This window comes from Chamaea fasciata, unplaced genomic scaffold (assembly GCF_029207755.1).
Source record: "Chamaea fasciata isolate MVZ Bird 193981 ecotype frontalis unplaced genomic scaffold, bChaFas1.0.hap1 SCAF_9, whole genome shotgun sequence".
Lineage (NCBI taxonomy): Eukaryota > Metazoa > Chordata > Aves > Passeriformes > Sylviidae > Chamaea > Chamaea fasciata.
This window is the reverse complement of record NW_027094094.1, coordinates 26,689,787-26,706,904: the sequence shown is the minus strand read 5'-3', so window position 1 is coordinate 26,706,904 and position 17,118 is coordinate 26,689,787. Positions and strand designations below refer to the sequence as shown.

At 38.6% G+C, this 17,118-nt stretch overlaps 1 protein-coding gene across 1 annotated transcript in view; it reads right to left on the bottom strand.

Annotated features, from left to right (window-relative positions):
• Window positions 1-17,118, bottom strand: part of GLUD1 (glutamate dehydrogenase 1) — a 29,225-nt gene that overhangs the window by 7,011 nt on the left and 5,096 nt on the right. Inside the window, exons 2-7 of the mRNA XM_066191592.1 lie at window positions 9,980-10,060; window positions 9,087-9,142; window positions 8,140-8,203; window positions 6,395-6,489; window positions 2,029-2,208; window positions 404-541 (exon numbers count right to left, since the gene is read on the bottom strand). Of these exons, the coding sequence (XP_066047689.1) occupies window positions 404-541; window positions 2,029-2,208; window positions 6,395-6,489; window positions 8,140-8,203; window positions 9,087-9,142; window positions 9,980-10,060 (614 nt within the window). The remainder of the gene's footprint in view (window positions 1-403; window positions 542-2,028; window positions 2,209-6,394; window positions 6,490-8,139; window positions 8,204-9,086; window positions 9,143-9,979; window positions 10,061-17,118) is intronic.

The following is a 17,118-nucleotide window of genomic DNA, read 5'->3' as shown; positions in this document are numbered from 1 at the left end:
AACATCCAGTAGGTAAGAAACAGCAAAAGTACACTTTGTACATCTTAAACGATCATGTGCTTATGATTCTCAGTCAGGAATCCTCCAGAAACCTCCTTGTTCTGGTTCCCTGAGACATCCTTCCTAGTTTAGGCATAAGAAAGGCAATATAATAATTCCAATCCTGAAAACAAAGTAACGAGCCTGCACGTGTCCATTTTTTGAGAGTCAGGTCAAAGGGTAAAAAAGATACCACTGCATTTACATTCTGGTTGGGGATAAGAAGGAAAGTCAGAAGAATCAACATTTCTAAGCCATTTTGTAAGGACAAAATATCATACCACCAGTCTACTGTCATCAGTCATTCTATGTACTTGCAAAGCTGACAAAAATGAAACTCCTTCTGCTCAGCTAAGTTTCATACCAGTTTGAAATCTTCTAGTTCCTTTGGGTCAATCCCATCAGGATTCCAGATGGAACCATTAAACTCTCCAACAGCGACACATTTTGCGCCAAAACGATGCAAGTATCTCATAGAATGCAAGCCCACGTTACCAAATCCCTGCAGGTGGAAAGGGAAAAGTAATTAACCCTCCAGCTAAAATGATGATTACTGCTAAGGCTTATATAGTTTTAAATAGTTCTTCATCTATTGGCACATCTTGGCATTAGATGATGTGTATAGGCAAGATGGAAGAAATCTACATACATTCTATTCTTGTCTGAATACCACTGAAGAAATGATGCACAGTAGCCAGCAAAGTACAGTTGTGATAAGTGTTTTATCCTGGAAACATAGAAAGGAAGAGGTAATGCTACTATGAAAGTGTCAAAACTATGATGTTTATCAACCTGGCAACATTCTGTGTATCTACTTTATGACTGGCACCCTCTTAAAGAGATTAGTGGATTTTTGTATGACTACTGACTTAATTCCAGGCCATTAAGTTCCTTTACTTCCAGAATGCTGATGTTCTGGAAGTAAAAGAACACACACGGCAGACCAAAAAGTTGTATGATCAATGTTGACAGTTTGTTGTACGATTCTGTGCTGAAAAAAAAAGCTGAATAATAAATTCCTGTATAACACAGCTTCAATTATACTTGGGATTTTTGCTTATGTATTGGAAGCAAACTTTGATAGAAGAGTCTGTCATGCCTCAGGTCTCTTTGAAATGCTCTAGGCTCATTTTCCTATGAGAATTTTCTGCCTTCTTATGGCCATGTTTTCAGCCTAAGTTTTGCTTAAGTGCCTGTTGGATAGTCCTCTGCCAGGCATGAAAATGCCAAAGTGCAGGGAGACGAGTGTGCTGCGGGGCCTGTGCAGGGCAGAGATGTTTGTTCCAGCCCACAGGTTAACTAGAGGATAACTTGGAGGTTACAATTACTCTGCTCTTTCTAACAAGCACTTTTTGAAAACAAATCAGTTCCTCAAACCCTCCATTTAGCATACTGTTCAAGGTTGAACAAGTCTCCTTTCTTTGAAATTTCAGGAATGATAATGGGTATTACTTTCAAAATTTAACTACATAAATCCCCAAGTTTTAGGAACACCAAAAATGTACAATCAACCCTACAAATTTAGGATAAGGTCTTAGTTTCTATTTTTCCAACTGCTTATTCAGGAATGGAACAAGAACATAACCTTCAATTCCTCCTCTCCTTACATTTTTTACTGTAAAACATTGCAACAAATTTTGTGTAGGTAAAATCAGTGTCGCAGCTCACTGAAAAGTGTGCTATGCCTTAGTTTAAAGAACTCCTGTAATAGTATTTCATTTTCGTGTTTGCAGCTTACAAGACCATAAGGACTATAGAGATTTGGCTTTGTGCCTAAAGAGTGCAATTGAGAAGTTCAGTTTATAAAAACTATTCCAAAATAAAGGACACCTATGTTGCTTGAGAAGTGTTTCTAAAGTTTGAGAGGAAAGGTTAACTTGCAAGTTTTAAAGCTCTCTCAGTTTTCAAGGGCTACAGCCTGTTTTGAAAACAGCTCTACTGGAAGTCTGTGTACTACTTCTTTTCCTACAATCCAAGGAGGAAAGTTACCTGAACAGCAAATGTTTTATCTCCAAATCCTGGAGTCATTCCTAATAAGCTCATATATGAGGCCTCATTGATGAAATTTTCAATTCCATGGAAGACACCACGACCAGTTGCAGATATACGTCCATGGATCCCACCCTGGCTGATGGGTTTACCAGTTACACATGCATGTGCATTAATATCCTGTAAAACAGCAAAGGACTCGTGAGACATGGAATCAATCAATCAAAAAACAGCTGGAACAAGAAGCTTTATACACTTTAGAGATAAGGAAAATGGAAATTTTAAGAGTCAGAACATAATGTAGCTTAAATGCATATAGTTTGTAAAGATGATTTCCTTCCTCACTTTGTGTGAATACCTGAGAATATTCTGTCAGGAAAGTTGTGTAATGCAGTATTGGATATTATCTGTGATTTTTTTGTTGCCTCTAAGTGTGTATGTTAACTTCAGTCTGTGTATCATGGTGACATCCACAAGCAGACAAATCAAAAAGCTTTCAGGAATGTTTCTCAAAGTCAGCTCCTATTTACAGCCACAATTTCTTTACATCATTACTTTTGATTTCTTAATTTTTTAAGGGCTTGGACATCTCCTTGAACTGGCTTTTAATAATCTTTAAACAGTGTTTAGTGTTCCTTTATAACAAATTCAGTTATCTTGCAGTTACAAAACGAGGTATGAGGTCTGTAGTCAGAATACAGGGATTGTCTCAGAGGAAATCTGCAGTTTGAAGGTCATATGGGAAAGGTTGGGTATCTATTACTTTTATCCAGAAAAGCAGCATTTACATTCCAGCCTCTATTCATAATCTGGTGGCAATAAAATTAAGTTTTCCGTATACCAGATAGTCAGCCCAGATAAAATAGCTATTTAAAAGCATAGCTGATTTTTCTAATTGGAATTAATAACTTGAAAGAAATTCTTCCAAACCAGGCACTGGACCTCCCTCTTCTGTCACCAGTGGTTCCCATGCTCCCACACCCTGGGAGCACAGTCACACGGTGCCTTGGCTTCCGTCACAAGTGAGAAAGTAGGGATGAAAGAGAATCCACTGAATTGAGTGTGCCAGCAGCCGGATGGGTTTCCATTCCACCAGCCACACATTCACTGGGAGGCTCCCTCTGCTCCATCCCCTGTGCCAAAGGCATTTGCATGCCTGTGGTGCAGGATGCTTGGTGAGAGGAAGGAAAGGAGCAGACAAAAGTAAGTGGAGGCAGAATGGCAGGAGGAGACTAGAGCCATAATGAAAGCTAAAACTATTTACTGTTTGAAAATGATAGCGAGTTAACGTATAACCCCCTTTAAGAACAATAAAAGTGATGCTGGGCTTGGCACAGAACTCCTAATTAAGCCTCCCAAAATACAGCTCGCTGCTCTCCTCAAGCTGTATGCTCCCTCTTGTGGCATGTCAACTGGAACCAAGATTGGCAGGGGTGTTTCTGGGGAACGACTTAGCCTGATGTTTTGATGGACTTTCAGGTTTTTATTCTCTTATATGGTCTTAAACTATGCTTTGGGCTTCGTGCATTCACAAAAGAGGAAATATATTTTATAAATATGTGAAGAAATACAGCTTCCCACCATATATAAGAATGTATTTATCAAAGTCCTTTCCTGTGTACCAAAAGTCAGTTGATTGTATCAGGAAGTACAGATGAGCGGAAAAGATAAATTTAATACAAAACTTCAGCCATATATAGTTCAGTGATCCAGCAACTTCAGAGGGATTTTCTGGAACAGTTAACATGGTAGTTATTAACAACTTGCATGGTTTGGTAAGAAAACAGAGCATGAAGCGGGGGCAGATCCAGGTCTTCCTAAAGTCACATAGAAAAGCTGATGTCAAAGTCCTAAAATCTTTGGTTTCAAGTCAATAAACAAAAACTTTTAACACATATTGGGCAAAAACCAAGGAGCACGGTTTTTACTGAGAACCTTGAAAAGTGGCTCATAGCTAGCATCAAAGACTTTTGTATCAGCACTGGTAGCTTATGAACTTGGTGATGCTCAGGCACTAACTTTTGCTCCTCTCTTAACCCCTTTCCTCCCTGCAATGATGTTCTCCTTGTCTCTCCAGCTTCCTGGCTCTGTTTGGTAGGTTTTGAGCAAACTTCTCTTAACTGTTTATATCTGTTATTTGATTTATCCTTCCTACTTGAAACTCCCTGAACACAGCTGTGTGCAAGCACAGGGCCATCAGGTCTGTATCTCAGACAGATCCCTCTCACCAGAGTTATCTTTCCACTCCACTGAATGCAGTCCCTTGCACAGCTTCCATCTCTTGTTTGGAATTATGGCTTGTTTCACTTTTGTTTGTTGCTCATTTTCTGCTCTTAGTTCCCTTCCATTCTTCCCCCACAGTCACTTTTATCTTTTTAGTATTCCTTAATCACCTTTAGTTTTGCTCTTGGTGTCCCAATCAGATAGTTGTGTGAAACATCTTCCTCTAGAAACTGGTTTTGATGGATTATTCCCTTTTTTATAGCCTTGTCAGAATTCTCACTTTCCTTCTCCATTACTTGGTCAGTCTCCACAATAACTCTGGAGTTCCACTGTGGCTACTACTCTCTCTTGAGTGTAAAAACAAGCAACCCAACAAAATTTAGTAAACTAGCATCCCCCCGCTACACCCCTTTCCATTCTTTAATCTTTGCAGAAAAGTGTTCCTGAATCCTCTCAGGTTTTTTTTTTATTTTTTTTTTAATTATTTTTCAATAAAACTGCCATACAAAGGAAGCCTAAAAGGAAGCTGTGGTAGCGTAATTCCAATTTTCATCCTCAGTAGTTATATTCTTTTCTGTTGTCATTGAATCATAAGAATGTGCAGGACTACACAATAAGGTGAGATTGTAAAATGGAAAGAATAAGAAATTAATCCATTTGAAAACTTCTCTATCAGGGTTTAGTTTTAAAAAAAATTGAACTTTTACATAAAACCGTATGAGAACTCTTCAATATAGCAAACCTTAAAGCAGGTCACTTTGATCCTTCACTTTGAAGCTGTGATCCTTCTTGTCAGTCTTAATAATACAGTGCTGTTGTATCACAGTGAAATACACATTTCAGTGCAATAAGTTAAATGTTAAAACTCAATGCTTTGAGGCAGTAGTTTTGCTCTAAGTTGGAATTTTAAGTTCTCACTGAGGGAACTAGTTGCCGCCCTGCATGTTGAAGTCCTTCTGGAGTCATAACTTTGGCTTTTTATCAGATATCAAGTTTTAATGAAAATATTTACCTATGTGAATAGCAAAAAGCAAATAATGTTTTACATGATATCCCTAAGGGAGGGCTCTGTGTAAAAGTGATTTAACTCAACTAATCAGCATGCCACAGCTGATTCCTCAAGTATTCCTTTTTCTTCCTTCCGTAAGACACCTCAGACTGTATTTCAGACTTAGAACAACCTGTGCCACTCCTCCTACTACTGTCCAAGGCCTCAGACAAGTCTTGTGCCACCAGACTGCCTGAGGACAGCCAGGCACGTCTTGAGCAATGAGCCAGAGCAAGGCACGGGGTGGGTGGCTCTAAAGCCCGAGGCACACATCCTGCTGGAAGGGACTGCACAAAGTACAAGGAAAAGAGTCTTTTCATTTCAAAAGGAGCTGGGGTAGGCAAACATGCAATAGATTAGCATATTAACACACTTATACACAGCTACTAACAAATAAGTTGTCCAAAATACACTTTTCTTTGAACTGACCTGTTGAAAGTATACAACGAAAGTGTTTGGTTAACAGGTACAAATAACCCCACTGACACAAGGACAAAAGCCAAACCAAGGGCTAGCATTGAAAAGTAATCTTTAAAAACTTTAGTTTTTTTTTTAATTGCCTCCTGGGCTATAAATTACGTCAGTGTCTTTTTGCTTTACACTTCGAAGAATTTGCTGAACTCCACAATGAAACTTGTTACTTCTAGGAGACTGCAGAGAATCTTAAAACTTTTACAAGTTATACCAATAGCGTGAACATAATTTGCATGATCTCTTGAATGAACAAAACCATGAGCATGTATTTAATAAAACTTGTAAGTTCAGTTATCAGTTAACAACTTTAAGTTAGTAATTTCAGTACTAATGAAAAACAGAGGAAAATGACAGAAATAGGAAATAATTTTAGACTATATACATCTTTAAAGACAGTGTATTTTCTTTTTGTTGAACAGTTGCAATCAGTGTTGTATCAGAGAAGCTTCTTCTTAGACTAGTGTAAGAATATTATCCTTAAAGCTATTTTTCCTTTGCTGTATCCTAAAATCCTCACACTGACGCTGTCACAGTTTGCAAGAATATTTTTAGATCCAGTAAATAAACAAATTGATATGATTAGGCAGCTTTTCTGCTTGAAAGCCTCTGCTCAAGACTTACATAGTGTCCTATGGTACTGGCATAGGTGTCAGCAATCCAGGACATCTCCCTCTCCCCCGTGCTCATATCAGGAGCAGGCACATCCACACCAGGTCCTGTTGGCAACAGTGAAAACAGCTCTTAAGGATCACACAAATAGTTATTTTCAATCATTATTCCCTTGGGAACTGTGCAGGCCTGGGCAGAGAAGAACTGTTTTCCTGTTTAATCCTCAGTTGATTATACAAGCAACATATTCATTTGGATTCAGTACAGTTTTAGATGCTGTGTCACACCTTTCTACAATATTATCGAAACACCTCACTTTACATAAGCCATTTGATAAAAGGTGAAGGCCAGTTTATCAACAAAAAGTCAGAGCAAGATAGTGCATCAAAAGTGGTTTGGTTTTTTTTTTGCAGGGAGGGTGCTATCTAGGTATGATATCTATATACTGTGACATTGGATTCTTTTCCATAAGAATTTCCTTTCTGTTCCTGAGTGAGTTTAAATATCGAAGGTAGGCTGTTCCTAGTCATTGCACTGTAGCACATTTGTTTGATTTTTACTGCTTATTTCAAGAAAGGTTTCATTTCTCTTTCTTGATGAAATAAACCTTTAAAAGAGGTCTCACACATCTGCTGAAATTTAAAAAAAAAAAAAAAATCTGTTTTTTGTAGATGGTTAAAAACAGTATTTCCCAGACTACTTAAGATAATAGAAACTTGCTAATCGGGATATTATATGCAACTCTGCCCCAATAATTTTTTCTAAGTATTTTTTAAAAAGTTTGTGAAAGTCTTGTAGCACCAACCAGAGAGCTAAAATTGAAGACAATTTTATCAAGCCATTTTAACTGTCACTGAAATAGTGATCATTATAGCTTGCATTGTGTATAGTAAAACCACAGTCACATGTAACATCAGTAAGTGTGTTTATAAAGGAGCTTAATTTAGATGATAAATACTCTGTCTGGAAGTGCAGATGACAAACACTCTGGCTAAAGAGCAAGAAAATGCAGATAAATGGATAGACATTCCCAAGGCAGTTAGATATCAGGAATACATGACAGACCTTTAACTAGTTACATGCCTCATTATTCATTTGAGTAAGAACCTTCTCTGGGTAAAACTGCTCCCTTTAATTAAAAGTTGAGCTGGTAATATTCAGCTTTCTGCAGAGGAGATGTCTAGACAGCAAAGCTACCTGAACAGCTCAGGGTTGAGTGTGAATGAAGCCCCTACTGACATGACAGAAGCTGAGGTTCTGTTACAACAGGCTCCTGTGCTTCTTGCCTACGCTTCCCTTGCAGCCTCTGGTTGCCATGGGTGAAGCCATCAACTTTTGCTGGGGTGGATCTTCTATTTCCTTCCTCCCTTTCCTCAGATACCTGCCAAAAGCCTCAATTGAAACTACAGGAAACAGTAACAGTGAAGAGTTTGCTATTAGAGATTAAAACTGAAACAAGTATGGTCACCATTTTGTGATCTAACTCTGAGAGGAATGTGATTCATTTTGGATACCATGACCTCAGCTTTTGTGGCTTCTCATAGCAGAACTGCCACCAGAAAAAGTTAAGACACGGTTCCCTTTAAAATGCACTAGGATGCAATGACTCAATTCTTTGTGGTTCTTGCTGAAAGTTCTGTAGCCAAACTGTTTACAGTTCTCAAAAATACCGTTATTTAAGGATATTATCTAAGGGACACTCCCAGTGCACAATAAATCAGATTCCTAAATTTGAATAGTAAAGCTGCCCAACATACCAATAAAGCCCTTTTTTGCCAGCTCCATGGTAAACCTTCTCGTGATCTTTTCCAACTCATTGTCCTATAGAGAAAATGCAATAAATATCAGAAGAAATCATTAGTGCTTATGAATATTTGCTCAAAGTTAGCCCAAGCAAAAGCGAATGCCCTCTTCTTTTAGAAGAAAGGATGATTCATAATTTATGTAACTTATATGCCACTCCCTAGCAGACCGTTGGTATTCAGGCGGCACAAGAAACATTGGCTTTCTTTCTGTACATTCTGATCCATGGCAAGTCAGGAGCATGGCACAGAACCACCTGTGCCCACAGCAGAGATTTCCAGCAAACGAATCTGATATCCTGTGTGAACGATTTACAACCAGCAAGAGCAAGAGCTGGCCCTGCCAGTTGTGTAATCAACACAGCCAAATGACTTGACACAAATCCTTACAGGAGCTTTGAGCTTAGAATATCTGTTATGTATTCTAGTATTCCTTTCTGTGCAAGTTGTTTTAATTAGGGCAAGAAGGCAAGCCTGCAGTAAACCTTTTATAAGCCAAGTTAGTTATTATTCACACTGGAACACTGCATAGAATGGTTTAATGGAGCATAAAACTATTAGTCAAAATAAACAAAAACATTAACTATTTTTTCAAAGAGTAAATTATTTTAAGCTTTTAATAATGGTATCAAGTTAAAAAAAATTCCAGGTTCCAAATTATTTGTAGTCTTCTGATTTTCAGGAAAAAAATAAATTAAGTAATTGAAGTATTCCACCTCTGAAACACAGACTTTTAAAAAATTCCTTTCCTACCTATTACATGCACTGGCTACATTCAGCCTTTACAGAGGCAGAAGTGGCAGGAAGTTTTAAGTGATCAATAATGCCCTTAGAAGAGCTTTTTTTATCTGGCTGGCTTCAGTACTGCAGATAACCAAATTTTTATCTATGATTAGGCTTACTGTGTAGTTCTTGGGATTGATCTTGACACCAGCCTTTGCCCCACCAAATGGCACATCTACAAGAATGCAAAGGAAAATCATTTTACTTTTTCAACAATAAAGGCAGAACACGTGAGAAAGATGTGTAATCATATCTTTGATTTTAGCAGTGATTTTGGTTTTGCCGTGGCTTCTGAAGTGTAACTTATAGTCTGATCTAGGTACTCTTATAAAAACGGGAGATCTTTCAAGGCATTTTGAAAATGGTCTTTAAAAGTTGAAAGTTCATTATTTAAATTTGCTATGTTTAAATATCTCTTGTCCTTGACACTTGTAGAAATAATAAGTTTTACCTTTTATATTTTACTGGTTTAGCTCAAAAATTTTACTTTGGAAGTCCTAAGCACATCTGCATACATTAGGAAAGTGTTTTCTTTTCTTACACATAATATGCAGATTCTCTCCAAACTCCTCTACGGTGTAGTAGCTGTGTACAAATTATACTTCTTTATAGTCCATAAAGGAGTTTTATCCCTCTCTCTTCACAGCTCCCCTGCCTGAATCTGTTACAGCCTCCATCTATTCCCCCTAAAATTAGTCCCCTACTAATCCAAGTTTGTCATACTTGAATTTGAGTTCAAGATGCAGTACTTTCAATGGGAGAGGGTAGTTAGCAGAATTTGGACTTTTCAAATGAAAATGCAACTTTATTAAAGTATTTTCAGTAACAGCAGAGGGAACATGTATTATTATTTTGGTCACTATAGATTTTTCCCACCTTGCTACAGATTTAAGTTAGAGATTAGTGTCTGAAATTCATTTTAATCCTTTCCATGTTTGTTTTTTTTTATGTAATTACATCAGTACTGATTGAAACTGAAGATTGAAATCTTGCTTGAAAAATGAACACTTACCAACCACAGCACATTTGTAGGTCATGAGAGATGCTAAGGCTTTCACTTCATCCACACTAACGTCCATACTGTAACGAATACCTGCAAAAGACACATCAGATAATATAGGAATTCACTAAACAGCTTCGTAAGGATTTTTAAATTGCGAAGGGTAATTCTACACCAACAATCTTTAATATGCAAGTAGGCAGTTTATTAGCTTATTTACTCTAAGAGGTAAAGAACAAGACCCTGTTCCCCTACTTAAATATCTTCTGTGTAGCAGGAATTCACTATTTCAGTAATCTTCTATGAAACAGCTTAATGGCAGCACTCAGCCTTAGGGAAAAAAACTGAGTATTCCTTGTGATTAAGATGAATCAAGCTGACAGGTAGCTAAGAGCAGAGTTTTCAAGAGGCTGATAAAGCTCTTCAGCATTCCACAAGATCTTTAGTTTTGGACTTCATTCATTGTATATACAAGATTAACTTTGTTCCTGAGCATAACTTATCAGTACAGGTTATAATCATGGTCTTTTTGATAGAGCAGTACAAGTTCCTGTTAAGTTCTAAGCCTTGGCTTCAATGCCCTGGCTGCTAGGCACAGCCACAAAACAAGAAGCGACAAACCACTCTGCTAATTCGAATTTTTTCAAAACATTTTGAGGGAATAGTGCTATACCAGCAAGCATGTGAAACCAGGCCACCCATCCCACATCCACATGGAAGCCAGCCCACACCTGCATTCCCTGCTCCAAGTCATTCAGCAGGGCTGCAAGTGTGTGCTGACACATGGTAGTACAAATGCAAATTCAATTTGTTGTGCGCTGGCAGCAGCTCAGATGCAAAATGGGCGAGCCCAGCATTCAAGGCAGTTCAAAGCTGAGTAAAAAAAATGGTTACACAGAGGTAAGGCGATCTTTCACCTGCCTGACTCTTACCAGTCTCCTGAAAAACAGAAAAAATCCAATAAATTGCTTGAACTCAGAGTTAAGATTCATGTATCTGAAGGTAGCTACAGGGTAGGAAATATTTAACCAACCTGACAGGGCAGATATAGAGAACTAGAGAAGCTTAACATGATGTTTAAGATCAACATGTGCCCGGAGTCACGTGGCCGCAGCCAAAAGGGTTCTACGGCTGCATGTCTGTTTCTATCCAAGCTTCTCCTACTTAACTGAGCATACAACAGAGCCATGAATAATTTATTATTCCCATCTCTACTCCCCAAATCTTTGCCTGTAGGTTCTGCCAAGCTGCACGGTGGTTTGTAGCGGGCACAGAGTGTCCTTTAGATGCCAGAACATGGCACCACAAATTTCCTATTATGTAAAGAGAAGACCATATTCAGGTTCTCAGGAGTGAAAGAAGGCCAGCATACATTATCCAAACTAAAGCACTGTGCTGCTATGAAAGCCATTCCTGAATGCTCTGGAAACAATCCCAGTTTCAAAGGAACTAAATGTTGCTCAAATAAAGCTGAGGGCCAAGCGCTGCTTTCTTATGTGAGTTCAATCAGTAAAAGAAAGTACCATGCCTCTGTAGAACAGAATTTAAATGTATTGTGTATATGGGGGAAGGGTGGTCTTCAAAAGCAAACGAAGTAGTTTCTGACTTAGCTGCAAGGAGGTAATGTCTGAGCTTTCAATAACCTTCTCATGGGAAGTAATATTCAAAATTTAAGTAGAACCTATCAGAGCCCAAAAGACCAGTCAAAGTTAGAACATAAACATGTTGGGTTTTTTTTTTAATATGTCTTACTCTGATCCTTCAGAGGAGCAGTTATCCTTCTGTCAAGCTCTGAACAAGGATGAGCACTACCTATGGCACTGACTGTCCTGCCTGGGGAAGTCATTCCCTCTTGGTTGAGCAGCTACTCTGGGGACAGGTCTCATCTGAGTATTGCTCAAGCCAGCCAAGTTTGGAGTCACAGCCTATGTTGGCCAGAAGTGAACTCTGCCCCTCCACCCCCACCTGAACTAGATCACTGTGTATTTATTCAACCCATACACTTATTCAAACTTCCAAGCTGTGTACAAAAAGCAGTTTTGCTATAAATGTACTCCTCCAGGAAGACAAAATGTTTATTGATACATGAAAAGCAGCAAGGAGACTTAATACTTTGGGATAGTTATCTTGTACCACTTAAAGAGAGAAGCAAAATACAAAAAGAGAGGGAAGCCTCTTCTGCAAATCATACAGAAGATAGGATCTGAAGAGGTAAACAAGCAGCACTTTAACTAGAAGTGCTAGTGCACGTATTCACTCCAGTGCATGTGAAACAGTTAGATCTCTGGTTCCTTGTATTAGGATTTCCAAGGATTGTCAAGGATTTCCACAAACTTTGATGTAATAAAAGTTAAGTTTTCATATCAAGGTAAATAGGGAAAAAGCCCCAAAACGAACAAAATACTGACAGGCTTTCAACTGAGCTGCCTATCTGTCAGCCATGTACACATACCAGAACACAGAAAACTTTTGGACTTGAGGTCAAAACTGTTCTTTTCTGTACAACTTCGTACTTCTGAATAAGGTTCAACTCCTTTTCCAGGCTTTAAAATAGTTTTAATTAAAATGGCTTGACTGCTGGCTTTATCTTCAGAAGTGGGAGACTAGTCAATTCTGAGAGTTGTGCTGACTTTACTGGTCACTCTTCTCTAGTTTATGTGGTAAAATCTTTCATTAGGTGAAGTTCAGAGTGTGAACCTAGGTTATCTGACAGGCGTGATGAATTCTTCCCTTCCCTGGCAGGAGCACATAGCATTTAAGATGCACTAACATTTCATTCCTTTTCACAATTCAGCCAGTTACTGTTTTCCAGGAATTGTAATTACTCTACTGGAGGGCCACCTCTTGACAGGGGAGTTATTCGTGCTAAGCTGTTAAGACTGATGAGAAGCAGGCATCTGAGAATGCTGTACGCTCCATCTGCAAGCAGATGCACAAAGATAAAAGACTTACTTAATTTCTATTCTATTTGGACATCATTGAAATTTAATTTGACAGCTTCCTAATTTGGCAGGAGCATTGCCACACATTTGTGTGACTCTTTTGGCAGTGTTACTATGCATTTAATACCCTGAGTCTAAAAATGGACCATATGCACAGATAAAATACTGGGTTTGGTTTTTTGGCTTTTTTTTTTTTTTTAAGGTTCTCACTACATAAAAGCAAACAAAGTCACTGTTAGGTAGCAAGATTACAATTTTTTTAAACTCTGGCAAGTCCCACGCAGTAAGTCTCTGGAAACTTGTGCCTTTTACAGCAAACTAGCTACAAAAAAATAGTTTGAAGAAAGCCTCAAGTTACAGTATGACTCACAGCCATGGAAAATACTTTTCATTGGAAAACATATGAATTCTTGTTCTAGTTGAGAACTCTCTTTCCTTACCACGCCCTAAGAAGTTAAACAGCATGCTAAGAGTGACTTTGTTTTTCTATGCACAAACGCTTTTAAATGAGGAAATGTTTTCATTTAATTTTTTAGTATTGGTCAGTATACAGAGAAAGCTTTATCACTACACTGCAGTGTCTATGCTTTTAAAACTTCTTTTTTACAATCTGTACTATGGAGCTATTATACTTCACTCAGTTACCTCTTCATATCAAAGTAGTCTTTATCAGCAAGGCTACTGTGGACTCTATAGTAACAGCAGTCAGTTATCATTTTAATTATTTTACAGCAAGGGTTGTACTAACATACACATAACAAAGCCCTTCATTTCCAAGAAAACTGGGTTATAGCTCCTACTAGATTTTACTCTGTACAGATTTCAGTAAGTTCTGTGATGTTAAGTGTGTTTATTATGCTTCCCTAGAAAATGTGTGTACAGAACCACCAGCTTTTCAAGGATGACTACTGCCTTTCTAGCACGCCTACAAATCTGTTCAGGGAAGTTTGTGTCACTATTTTCTGAGCTTCTCGTGGAGTGATCCTAAATGGTTGTACCTACATGTGCCCTCACTACTAACGAGCACGAGGTACTCAAAGTCTCAAAAAGAACTAAACAGTTGCCATAGCAACAGTTCAAAGGAAAACACTTGGTAACCTACTCCTCCTCCACTAAGTATCTTGCAAATCTTAGTAAGTCTCTCAACTTCCCCAGAACCTGGAACACATTTGCATCTCAGCCTAAATTATTAATAGCTAACCAAGGCTTTTGTCCTGCTTTGTCTTTAGTGTTTTCTTCTGGTTGTCATGTTCTTGTGAACTTAGGAACTAATTTGGGTCCTTGACAGATGACAATTCCTGTTGACATGGTGCATTTGTTCTGCTCACCTCTATTTGCAAAGGGTTTGCTCATCACACCAAGCCTTCCAGAGCAGCAGCTCTCCTACACCACCCGTACAGCACTCAGCAACACAGATGTCATGATCTCCTTTGGAAGTTTCCAGGACTGACTACAGGCATGTTAATCTCCCAGTTAGCAACACTGGATTCTGCAGCAGCTCTGTGGGTTAGCAGCTTCCCTGACCCTGTCCAAAGGCTTGAGCCTAAGTCCACAGTCTGAGGGAGCTTCAGTATAGAAGCTCACCAACGGATTCTGCAAAATCCATAAATCAATCCCAGCACTTACTGCAGTACCTTAACTGCAGTGTTTAAAACACAGTGTTTTAACTCTGGATTATGCATGTATATTTTCATGTTTGGTAAGTAAACAAGTGCAATTGTGATTGTACTGCCATTAAACTAAGTATTCACTCACACCTAACTCAGTAAACTCTTTCAGAACACACACATTTTTCTAGACTCAGAAAAACAATCCATCTCCCAAGAAGGAAACTGCTGAGCCTTATTTAACCATTTGGAAAGTGTGGTAAACAGCACAGTGACCAATTTGTAATTATTGAAGACAAAGAAATTCCAGATAAACCTAACAAAGCAAGATGAGTAATTCAGTACTGCAAAACAAGAACACTGTACACCAATCAGCAACAAGAACCACTAATTCCTCAATTCAATTCACTAACTGCCAAGAGAAGAGATAAAAATATTTATCTTTTCCTACAGAGCACTAGCCAGCTAAAAAGCTGGGGCAGAACAGACGTTCCCCTATAGACACACCACCGTTCTGCTTTAAGCACCAGTATGTGTAAAATGACCATAAAACCATAAAATGACCATTCTGTCTGTACTCAGCCAGACACAACACTTCAGTATACCACTCATTGTATGTTTTTAATAAGCTGCACTTGAAATATGCTTAAACATGTACATTTATTTCAATCCATGCTGAGAAAAGCCAAGAATTTTCTCTATTCAAAAATTACCTCTTGTGCATTGATAAGACTTGGTGTTTTAAATGTGAATACAGCAAATTTAGTACATTACCAGGCGAGCAAATAGGACATGAATTTATGCACTTAGAATCCAGCCATGAAGTAAAGTCTCTCACCTACAGAAGTACCTCAGCCCCACCTTAAGGGTTAGGTCACTCATTAAAATGCACTCAACACTGTAGTAACAAGGACAGAAACAGGGAGATACAGTAAACTGCGTCCACACAGATATTATTATTACCAGGTGCAGGGGGGGTGAGTGCAGAGGGGGGAAATAACACACAAGTTGGCCCTGCCTGGTCCAAATGCCATAAGAGCCACAAAACAAGAAGCCACAACAATGCTGACATGAGGCAGGCAATTCCACGCTCTTCCTAAGAGTCTAATTGCTAACAAGATGGAGCTGTTACAATTAATGCAACAAAAAAAGTGCTTGCTGGGATCACCCAGAGAACAGGAGGGAGACTATCACACAGGAGATTCCTCTCCCCAGCACGTGCTTATGCAGAAAGCCCAATGCTGAGAGAGGTATGATCTCTCTATAAATAGACAAAGAGCCAACAGTAGCAAGGGAAAACAACTATTTAAGATCAAGGACAAAGCTGGCTACCACAGCACTGGTATGAACTGATTATAGGAAAAAGCTGAACTAAAAAGATTCACAGCCAAAAAAGGCATAGCCTCTTACAAGGAATCAAAGGCAAAATCAAAAATCTGATACGGTTCACGTTACAACTAGCTTATTAAAACACAGTAAAAGACAAGACACCCATTCCTTTCCTTACTTTTTAAATTTGCAATTTAAATGTGTATCCACTGTTGCACTTATTGTGAAGTTAGATAAGCTACAATAAGAGAATAAAAACCTATGAAAATTGGTCAAAGGTTGGACTCAATCTTAGAGGTCTTTTCCAGTCTTTAATGATTCTCTAAAAGCAAGGTACTTGTATAAGTTTTAGCTATAGTACTGCAAGTGTAATCACAATGAGACTAATAACCATTTTTCTTCAAAAAAACCTCTCATGCTCCTTTGGAGTTATACCAGTTTCCGAGGTTTATTTCGGGTTACAGATGGTCCGTGTTATAGTTCCATTTGTTGCATGGTCCGTAGGGTACATTTCCATGTCTTACTTGAAAGACCCTGGGCCAAAGGCACAAGCTCTTAACTTTCACCTAGGCATGACTTAAAAAAAATCAAAGCCACTAATTTAACTCCAAAATAAACAGCTCTGCTGATTCCAAGATACCAATAGCACTACTCCTTACCCTCTTAGAAAAGGAATAAATAATGTTGAGAGAGCACATGGGGTTGTACCGGTCCAAGTCCTGCATGTACAGGTTTTCCTTTTGCGAGTAAGGTTTCCATCATCAGGTATGCACACTGTTTTAAACACTTCAATGTCTGCAACAGAGGGCATTTTGTGACTGGGCACTGAGATCAGTGCCAGCCTTGGACCTCTGCAACTGCAGCAAGGATGGCATGAGTAAAAGTCACCTTATGCAGTAAGAAACTCATTAATATGAACTCATGAGCCAAGTGAGAAGGATAAATCCTGATAGGCAGAATAAAAGCTGCCAAGACCAGACACCAGGAAAGTTTTGTAGTGCAGAATAGCTCCTTCCACAAACCAGCCAAGGCAGCACCACACAGGAAATCAAATTCATTCACCTCCAAGTCAACTGAACAAATAAAGCAAGACTCATTTGTCTTCACAAAAAAGAGTGACCTCTGAAGTAATGTTTGACAGAGCTTTTCAAAATTCCTCTGTAAATCAAAGTTATACTAAATCTAGCCCAGAACTAAGGATGGTTTTAAAGCCTTTCTGAACTGAGGAAGCAGCTGAGACTTGGTTACAGCAATTTGGGTGAGCACAAACAAA